The sequence below is a fragment of the Harmonia axyridis genome, chromosome 3 (assembly GCF_914767665.1).
Source record: "Harmonia axyridis chromosome 3, icHarAxyr1.1, whole genome shotgun sequence".
NCBI lineage: Eukaryota > Metazoa > Arthropoda > Insecta > Coleoptera > Coccinellidae > Harmonia > Harmonia axyridis.
In genome coordinates, this window is record NC_059503.1 from 20,134,510 (window position 1) to 20,145,522 (window position 11,013).

Genomic DNA, 11,013 nt, shown 5'->3' on the forward strand with positions numbered 1-11,013 from the left:
GGTACATGTTTGATTAATAAGATAAGAATGACAAGTCTTTTTCAAATGCAGTTTATTTTTTAATGATTAAATGCATAGAACTGTATTGGTTTAAAAGGATTTTAAGGTTTACAGTGATTTAAATATCGTGGGTACAAGCAGACTTCCCTTATGTGGTACCTATTCAACAGCCAGCAGACAAAACGTTCTAATCCTAGCCCATAACCACCATGAGGACATGTTCCATAAGTCCTTTGATCAGTGTACCAATAATATGGTGCAGGGTCAATTCCTTCTTGTTTGTATCTGTAATACATGTATTTTTAAAATTTTTTCAGACCAACACTATCCTATGGAATATGAATGTAACAGAATGTTTTTATGAGCATTCTGTAAAAAAAGAATTTATCTGACTTGGTTTATTGAATATTAATAGTGAAATTATAGAATAAAGAAGGTTTCATTCTAGATAGAGGTTGTTTATTAAATAGAATCATTAAAAATTTTGCTTGAATTCCATATAAACCTGACATGGTTATGGGGTTGAGATAATCATGTATAAACAAAACTAGGTAGGGTTAGTTGAAACATTTATGAATCAAGAACAGCTGGATTGATTTTTTTGTTCTTTGATTTATTGGCTTTATCTCTGTTGCAAACAGCAAGAATAAATATTCAAATATCGGGAAACTCCATAAAAAAATTAAAAGTAAATTACAGAGAAGGTTATTAGAAATTCCGACTATTCCAGAGACTTTATAACTAACATGGTTTATCAGGGTAAAATCGGGAAAAATCTCAACAAAGTTTGTAATTCATTTTCTCCTGAACCCTTTTGCTAATTTTGTTATTTTTTCGAATTGTAGCAATTGCAGTTGCTCGCAATTACTAAAAAAAAGAAATGTTCAGAAAAGATGAGGCAACATCTGAGTGTTCATAAACATTCTTGTCTTCCAATGATTCCCTCTTCAAGGTGTTCTAAAAAAAGCTTACTTTCCATTCTTTTCGTTCACTGCTGTATATAACAAAAAACGGAGTATCTGAGGAGAGCATCTGAACACTTCTTAAACTCGGTCAAACGGTTGAAGAGAAAATGAGCAACAAACTTCCTTGAGGTTTTATCATTTCCCGTAATTTTGCCAGTGTGTTTATTTAACTGCTATTGTAACAGAAGTTAAAATTTCCTCTTTGGCGCAAGTCTTTAAGGTACATTTAGTTTTAAGTATTTCATCTTATCAGTGCATATTTACCCTTCCAACAGCTCTTCCAAATTATAAATCCTCATAGATCCTCCAACAATTTCACCAACATTTGGCAAGAGAACATCAACACTTTCAGTTAATCTTCGATCTTCTGGACATTTACTCATATAAAATGATTTGATATTTGCTGGAAAACGACATAACATTATAGGCTTGTTAATTTGATCTGTCATTTTTCGTTCAGGCATCTCTGGAATATCCTAAAAAATTATTATTCGTAATAAAAATTCTGATAAGATTTTTATAAGAGCAGTAGCTTCAGTCAAATTATATTTCAACGCAAAAGTTACAAAAAAATTATTTGATATATTTACTTCTCCAAACTCATAAAATGTACCATCTGGTTTTGTTATGTTATTCTTTTTGAGATATTCGATGGCATCAGAATAATTCATTCTTAAAAATGGACGTTCTGGTACTTTGAAATTTGGGTTCAATTCATGCACAATATCAGCATAAGGAGATTTCAAAACTCTGTCAACAACATCACATATCAGATCTTCCAGTCGATCTAGGAGATCATCAAAGGTAATAAATGGACACTCGGCTTCAACATGAGTATATCTATAAATAAATTATAATTATAATTTTTTCACCTCTATTATACTCTATAGAATTAGTTATTTGATTATTTCGAAATATAGTTCATCTTCAAAATATGATTCAAATAGAAATATTTTTTAATGAATCCAAGTTTAATTTTTTCATTTTATTGAAAAACAGTCAACTGGGCACCAAATTTACAGTGTTACAGATTCGATCTTCCTTATATTTCATGATGTGTGATGAATCATCCAATACAAATCTCCAATCAAAGAAATTCTTAGTAATGCTTTGTCATTTTTTGCCAACCTCAGAGTAACATATTTTTTAATGAGAGGACAAGAGATACTTCAATTTGACAATGAGGGCTACCATCAACTATGGCCCTCCCTGTGTAATAACAATTTCAAGCTTCATGCATAATATTAGACATTTTGTTCTGTAGTCTCCAAGGGTAAGATAAGGAGATGAATCAATATAACTTAAAAGTTCCTCCCTTCAGGTAACTTTCCTGGAATTTTTTCTGTATTATGTTTTGGACATTGTGATAATCACGCTTTGAAAGATGGTAATTTTCCCACCTAATGACTATGTTTGTAGGAGAATTTTTTAGATTAATGAGGTTTTTATTCAAATATATTAGACTATAAAACAGATCCATAGAGAAAATTCAAAACTTTTTAAATTTCATCTAGAGAACTACATTACAAAATAATTACAATACTTACTCAGCAAGATGTCTTCTTGTTCTGCTTTGTTCAGCTCTAAAGCTCTCAGCAATACAAAACACATCTCCCATAGAAGGTAAACATGTTTCAAGATAAAGTTGCGAACTCTGTGTAAGGTAGGCTTCTTCTCTAGAAAAATTTTTCACAAAATTTTTGGAGCATACTTCATCACAATGAAACATACCCAAAATAATCTAACTTGAAGAGAGTAGAACCTCCTTCTACTTGAGTTTGGACAATATGAGGGGGAGTAATTTCAGCATATCCTCTATCCAAGTAATGTTCTCTAAAAAATCAATTGATTCTTCAAGAAATGAATAACTAGTAGAAACTGAAGAGTGCAGGGGAAAAACTTCATTGACTCAAAGAAGATTTAGAGAAAAATGAATAATAATATTTACCAACTAATGAAAAAACAATTTACAAAATACATGTTGTATTAGAACCATCAACTATGCAGATTCACAATTTGTGAAAGCATTGTCGGATTTAACTCCTCAAAATCCTTTAGAAACCACTTCAAACAAGATTCACCCCAAGATGTTGATTACAGGGTTTTTCTCCTGGACACTTCAAATTCATAAAAAACTAATGTTTTTTTTTTTAATGTTGGTGAAGAAAAGAGGTAAATGAAATATGAAATAGTGATAAAATTCAACTACCTATCAGCAGATAACTTTCTAATTAATTAATTTATTTCTGTAACTGTGAACTCAATATAAAATCATTAATTATTTCATGACCCAAGTTGGATAATGAAAATTTAAAGTTACAGGTAACTCAGTGCAATGAGTTAAATTGAATTTTATATGAATATAATTCACCTAAAACTTTGAAGTAATACAGAACGTATTCTCAACACTTTAGCTGTATTCTCTCCTCGTATCATGATGTGACGATTGTCAGCTTGAACATCAGGTAATGCATGTTCGTTTAAAATGGCATCAGCCCCACCTGCTGGAGCTAAACCAATAAGTTCCCAATAATCTACAACTAATTCATGACCACCTGGAGCCTTAAAAATAATTTCATATTATCAATAATATATTTAATTCAAATATCTTGTTCAAGACATTGATTTCTTCCAAATTACTTGATAAACAATGGAATTAATCAAATCACACTTGGCTTTGAAAATTTAATCAAATGGCAAGAGTGTTTTTTTTTTATTTACCCAAATAGTGACTTACACTTTTGCCCTCTGGAAGTTCTTTAAGAACACCATAGAGAACTATGGATGATTCTGTTGTTAGAATTAATGCATCATATGTTTGAGTCAGTTTATCAGTCAAAATACTCTGAAGAAATCCAGTTCCATCTCTGATAGTTATAAACATCATGCCTTTTCCTTGTCTTCTTATGCGATGAGCCCAACCAAAAATTTTGATACGCTGACCTCTATTATTTTTTCCTAAATTTAGAAAAAAATATAATATCCAACACAAAATTAAAATTAAGAGGATTAGAAATATCCATACATGAAGTCTATTAGGTATAGTTCAAAGAAAGCCCTAAAATTTGATTCTTAATTTTCAAGCTCTCTATAGAATGACATTATGATTAAAATTATGGAAAAACTTTCTCATGGCAACTCATTTGATAAATAATATATGCTTATATATGCATACTTTGAAGATGATGCAATAATTGATAATCAATGAAATGTCTCGAAAATATAATACATAGAATAAAAAGATTTTGATATTTATATTCAATATAAGAAGAAAAAATAATAATGAAACTTATTTGATTTCTTACCATAATATGTATATCATCCTATAGTGATATACATTTTATAATAATTTCCTATGCAAAATGAACCTATTATATTTAATTTGATAATGCAATTCTTCAAAATTGGAGAGGAAAATCAATTGACCATAATCAGAAAAATTCACCTTGAGCAATTTTTATTCTTTTAGCTTCGGGAAGTGTTTTATCCTCTTCAATTGTTATTTTCCTAGCTTCTTCAAAATTTTTTTCTCTTCTAACTGCATCCTCTTCTTCCTTTTTCAATTTATCCTGCTGTTTATAGTTCTCTCTAACCCATATTTTCTGAATTTTTTTCAATTGAGATTTGGCAGCTTCTTCAAATTTAATTCCTTCCTTCTTGCCATCAACATATATAACCGGAAAAGGCTCTTTGCCGGCTTTTTTCATAGCTTGTAATATAGTTTTAAATGGGCTTGCCTCAGACCCATCACCACTTTCATCATTTCCATATTTTTCAGAAGTGAAGATAGCTGAAAGTTCAAAATAATGTAATAAAACTTTAAACTTAATATAGCAAGAAAAGTACCTGCAAGCGATTCTCCAGCCATTTTAAAAAAAATTCGGATAACCTAATTTCACTCGAATAATAAGAGTTTCTATTTAGAGGACAGCACGCGTATTAGTCGAAGACTTCGTAATCTCAACAATATCAAATCCGTCTTGTGGAGTACGTCGATTTGCCACATATGATCGGTTCTGTTTCCTTTTTCTACGAGCGACTAAATCCAAAGTTGCATTCTATGATCTGATTGGCTGTATCGTTCTTATAAGAATAACGTATGGCGGCATTTTTGAACTCTCGTTACCCTTTAACTACCTTTTTAACTTTTGATGAAGGTTAGTCTTCATAGATATTTTGAAAAATAAATATAATTTAGCATTGGAGTATAATCCTGATAAGTTGACAGGGATATTGAAAATCATTTTGCTTCAAAAATATGAACCAAATTGTTAGTAAAAAAAATGATATTTTATTGTCCATTTATTTTAAACTTGAGTAAACAGTGTGTATAAGATGAAAATGGGAAGTAACAATGTGAAATTTAATAATTATGATCAAACATATAATCGTCCGTGGTTCGTTTTATATCTTCATTCAACTATAATGACTTCTTCATCTACAGTAGGTATTCTATATTTTGCCAATGTACTTAATATTTGTGGCTATTATTTTTTGTTAAGTTATTACATTTTTCCTTGACTTTTGAAGATTTGGAATCCTGTTTGATCTGAAATAGTACTATTTCTTCAAAATTTTTTATTTAGTTGATGTTTTTTTACCGAGGCTTTTCTACAAAAAGAGTATGTTTATACATTATAACATTTTTATCACAAAATCACTGCAGGTACAGGAATACATTGAATAACATATTACACATGCAATTACAGCAGGTTTAATTCGATAGTTTTCAATAAATTTCCTTATTGCCACATAGATTAGGTAGGTACTTAAACTGAATATCTATTTTCAAAATCTTTATCCAAATTAATAATAAAATTATCTTTCATGTATCATCGCAGCTGTGTGTCCGACATGGATATTTCTGGTGAGTCTATACCGAGTATTATTATCTATTTGCATTTGATATGCATTATGCTTTGAAATTTTACCTGCTCATTTTTCTCTCATATTTAGGAGCATGTTCAAAATTTTGTCTAATCTTTCTAAAATTTCTTTGCCACCTAAGTAAACATATTTTATTATTGAATTAATTCTACACCGTTTCCTAAAACAACATGCCCACTTTTCATAATTTCTTTCAGCAAATATATATCTACATTAAATTTTTGAAAATTTGTATTATTATTATTTTTGACTTATCCTATGCATTTTGTATGTCTTAAGGGATCAATAAATAATAAATATAGGTATTATTATTTGATTCAAAACAAATTCTAGCCTTCTATTTATCGCATAGAAATATTTTTATTATATTTCTATGGTTCATCTCTTAACCAAAACCATAGAAAATTAAGTAGATCACGAAAAAATTAGTCAATATTCTGCAAAACCGACGGTGTTGAATTTGGAGATTATTCTTTTGAAAAATAAATACTTTTATTCCTGAAATTATAACATTCATTCAAATATAAATCATCTTAAACTTATTAATTTTGCATGCTAAGGTCAAACTCAATGAAGAGGAAGAACAATTGTTCTGACACATGAACCCAAAACCTAACCTATTAAAATAGTTTGAACATTTATTATTTTATTATTCTGCAGTTCGTCGATTTTTATAAAGTGTTCTTATATGATAGCCACAACTCAATAATTCAAAATGCATTTATCAGAAGACAACAAGAAAATAAGTATTCCAAAAATTGAATCATTGGTAGTGCGGGAAAATGATTTTATTAAAAACTTTTTCGCTTCAATATGCATGCCTTCAAGAAATGGTAAGTACTGAAATTTTATATGTTACATGGAAATATAATAAATTAATGCATTATTTCAGAGGATGGTGAAGAAAATTCTCCTAATGTACAGAGAAAACAAGTAGATAATATGAATGACAAGACTAGAGCAAACACTTTAACAGAATTGCAGGAACGTTTAAGTGCAATGAAAGGTGTAAGTAAATTGAGCTATAAGGACAAAATGTTGAAAAAAGGGATGCAGAATAAAATGAAAAAGAAAATTAGAAATAAAGAAAGAAAAATGAAGCAAACACTTGTTGATACTAGCAAGGTGAAAACCGAAGAGGTAAAACAGGAAATTAATGAAAAAGTAGCTAAACCAGTGTTTAACAGTGAAGGTAAAATGGTGTTTTCCAAATTTGATTTTTCTGATATAGGAAAGAAAGAAAAAAAGAAAGGACCCACTGATCCTAAAAAATTACTACAAAACTTGGAAAAACAAAAAGAAAAAATTGATAGTTTGAAAGAAAGTGGTGATGTAGACAAAGCTAGTGAATTAAAAGAAAAATCGATTTGGAAAAATGCTTTGGCTAAAGCTAGTGGTGAAAAGGTTAAAGATGATCCCACATTATTGAAAAAAAGTATCAAAAGAAGAGAACAGCAGCATAAATCCAGTAAGAAGAAATGGGAGGCCAGGCAAGAAGCTGTCGAAAAAGGCCAGGAAGATAGACAGAAAAAGAGACAAGATAATATTGACAAAAGGAAAAAAACTAAAAAGATCAATAAATTGAAAAAGGCTTCAAAGAAGGGTAAAGTCATTCCTGGATTTTAGTGAAGAAGTTCTGTACATTATAGGTCTTTCATCTTTTCATCAGTTTTGTTAAAACTTGTCTTGTTTGTTGCTTGAAAAAAAATGTATATTGATAAATTAAAATGTGAAAATAGTTGATGAATTAGAGTTTGCTTTTCCTTTTTCATAACATATTAATAGTGGTTCTTTTTTTTAATTGATATTTTTATTTACTTCACTATAAAAAGAAAATTGTATTCTTTATTAATGTCCCCGTTTATTATTTTACAATCTTTATTTTTATGGTTCATACTGGGTGATTAGTATCTAAGTATAAAAGTTATATGACAGGTGTGTTTAAACCAATCTATTAAGGATGGAAATAACAAAATCTGTTAAAGATCTTATAGAGACTGTTTTGCTATAAAATACCATTCAGTTTCCTTACAATTTTCATACAGTTTCTATGCACTGACTTGGATATGTTGCAGATTCCATGATTGGTATACCAAAAATTTGAATTTTTAGTTGCTAAATCTAAAAAAATTAAAGAAATATAAAAAGAATCAGTGGCGTACCTTTTTCTCAATATTATTGGCTATGATGCTCCACTGGACCTAATAATCCAATCTGGTTAGTGCGATATAAGCATCTTATTACTTCAAATATGTGACCAAATCGGTTTAAGAATAATTATAGTAATTTTCATTACTTTTTTTTTTATTTCAGGAACGAGGGTTACCCCCTCGGTGTTGATCTATATATCAGAAAGACTAGCTTCGACTGATTACAGCATAAAATTATTAGATACACATGACGAGTGACCTTCAAGATAATAACATTTGAGTGCCATTGAATCTTCAATGATTCAAAATGTAAGACCACAAATAGAATTAAAATACAAAACATCAATAATCTGGTTGAAAGATAACTTCAGTACCTACCAGAGGTTCAAGTGATAAGATTGAGATGTTTCAAATAATTTCAATTAAGATGGTCCACGGAACTTACCAATTGAGTAATAAAAACCGGAAAGATAAGTCAGTTATATAGGGGTAACTTCGAACATATATTCGTAGGAACTGTTTTAAAATGACCTGATGGATTTCCATCTACAGTCTTTTAATTTAATTTCCACCGAATTTCCCATTCATCATGCATATATTAAATAATGTTTCATACCAGTAAACTGAATGCAGTGGATTTCATTGTCTCCCAATACAATAAGCACGTCGTTACTATTCTGAAACTCATCCAAAGAATCGGACAGGTTGTTAAAAAATTTCATATCCTCTGGTAACTTCACATCAGTATCTGAGGAGTCTCTTTTAATTTTCTCTTTGATATCTCCCATTTGCTATTGCTCTTTTACTCTCTGGTTTCTTTCTTTAATTCATATTCCCCTTGTTATATAATATATTTTTTTTTCGTTTTGTTTTTCTCTAACTTTTTTTTTCTCATTTTTTCTATTTCTTGAATTCTTTCTATCCCTGGTGGGCTAGTTTGCTAGTATGAATTCTTGATTTACCAAGCCGAGACTATCCATTTACTTTTCTAGGAGCCTAACATAGTGGACACTTCGTCAATTTAAGAATGGTGATTATACTGTTAGACTAAAATAATTGTTTGGTTTTATGGATCACTGATCCCTCGCCAAATGGTTTTCCAGGATTTGAAAGCATAAAGTTATTTAAGGAAGCTTTTCACCTGGTTTTGAATGGATCATAAATTCCCCTATCAAGTGGTTGTATCTTGTGGGTTAGTGGGTACAATGTGGTAAAACAGTACCACTTTATTGAGAATATTATATGCCCTCGAGTTATTCGTGGTTATACAGCAATAAAAAAATCGGAATTGTATTAAAGCAACACAGGGTTTTTCTGTTGAAAACCTGTTGAAAAAAATGATTTCATCTCCAAGCCTATTGCTCCAAGAACTGAACCATACATAAATTGATCTTTCAAACGCATTCTTAGGAATACATATGCTGGAGGAATTGTATTTCCCACAGCAGAAACTGACCCACTCTTATTGTTTCCTTTTCATCAATAACTTTAGGGGCCGGAAGAACTTTAGCAACTCTAGTTTCATCAGTGTTCCTAGCGCGATTTTGAGAATAATTAAATTTTTACCTGTGCATCAGCATAATTCTCGAAAAACTAAGTAACATAAGCATTGTTGAAAACTGCTGCTCGTGCAGTGCTGGTATTTTCTGGCCTGCGGTAAGATGGACTTGGGTGACGACCCACGAATGATCGCAACCATATTATTTTCGTACCATCGGAAGATCGGAACCGCTTGAAATACAAACTCAATTGTGCTACGGCAAAGTCACCATGCTCCGCTATGTAGGCGGAAGGTGTATTTAGCAGGGATCACTGAGTGTGAAACTGATGATTTCATCAGTGATCTCTGGATGAAACACCGCAATCCTCTAAGAGACCACCCATCTCTGAGGACGCCTCGCCAAAATCAATAGAATTTCTTGATGATATTGGAAGTTCTTTTGATTTCTAGGTATCTGCTGTAACAGTTGAAATTTACTATGGTTCTCAATGCCATATATTCTGATTTTCACGTGCCCGACAAGAAACAGTCGGGAAGTGTTAGATCAGGAGATCTTGGTGGCCAAGCTACATGACCATCACGCTCAATCCATACTTTTAAAGTGTTCGGTGAAGTGATTTCTAATAGTGGTCCTATCGTGTTGGAACCACATACTTTTTCGGGCAACATTTCCCATTAAATTAGTAATAATATTTTGCAAGAAATTCAAATACACCTCATCCTATAATCTATCTCAAGAAATTTTAGGTCCTATTAAGTGGAAATTATAAATTCCATACTACATATTTATCGAGATCTAATATTGAGATTTTTTTGGAGTAATTGCATAAAGTTTTTATTCATTTCAAATATGTGAAATTCGGTAATTGTACCTAAATGCCATCTCGAGTGAATTGCTTCTGATCCGTGAATACAATTTAAGAAATTGTTCTCCTGCGAGATAAAAACACAGAGCAATGTTATTCTGTCAAAGCAAAGGAGGCAAAATGTTACCTAGTTCAGAACTGATTTTTAAATTCAAAATATCTTAATTCATTTGGTCAATTTTGTACGGTTCGTTGTAAAACACCTGCACATACTAAACTATGCATTTAATAAGAAAAATTTAATATTCAAAGGGAAATTTGAAACAGAAAGTTTAAATCATTATTTATATCCCTCAATTGTCGAGTGTTACTCGTATTGTGTGGTGAAAAATAATAGTTTGAGCTCATTTTATTATTACCTCTTGATTGGTGTTTTGATTTAATAATATTTTATAATTGAAATTTGTTATAATTTGTTCTGCGATGATCATTGCTATAGATTTCTAGGCCTTCGAATGAACGGATCAAATTCGTGTATCTAAATAGAAAATGATGACATTACATTCTGCAAAATGTATTTTTTCGTTTGATTTCTTTTTATAATCCACCGAAAGGAATTTGTGAAATTTTTTGTCGATTATAGGTTGTGCAATGGTTTGAAATATTTTTTAATGAGATTTTGGACAGAATGCGATATTCATTTT

The 11,013-nt window shown here is 30.6% G+C and overlaps 2 protein-coding genes across 2 annotated transcripts; one reads left to right on the forward strand and one right to left on the reverse strand.

The window, feature by feature from the left end:
* Positions 1-35: 35 nt before the first annotated feature.
* Positions 36-5,002, reverse strand: LOC123676309 (asparagine--tRNA ligase, cytoplasmic). Its single transcript, XM_045612124.1, has 9 exons — positions 4,812-5,002; positions 4,411-4,755; positions 3,703-3,923; positions 3,337-3,527; positions 2,697-2,798; positions 2,513-2,641; positions 1,556-1,805; positions 1,230-1,441; positions 36-285 (listed from the first exon to the last, which is right to left on the reverse strand). The coding sequence occupies exons 1-9, from the start codon at positions 4,831-4,833 to the stop codon at positions 102-104; spliced, it is 1,656 nt and encodes a 551-aa protein (XP_045468080.1). The 5' UTR covers positions 4,834-5,002; the 3' UTR covers positions 36-101.
* Positions 5,003-6,465: 1,463 nt separating this feature from the next.
* Positions 6,466-7,599, forward strand: LOC123676311 (surfeit locus protein 6 homolog). The gene is made up of 2 exons (XM_045612129.1): positions 6,466-6,685; positions 6,745-7,599. The coding sequence occupies exons 1-2, from the start codon at positions 6,568-6,570 to the stop codon at positions 7,476-7,478; spliced, it is 852 nt and encodes a 283-aa protein (XP_045468085.1). The 5' UTR covers positions 6,466-6,567; the 3' UTR covers positions 7,479-7,599.
* Positions 7,600-11,013: the final 3,414 nt, after the last annotated feature.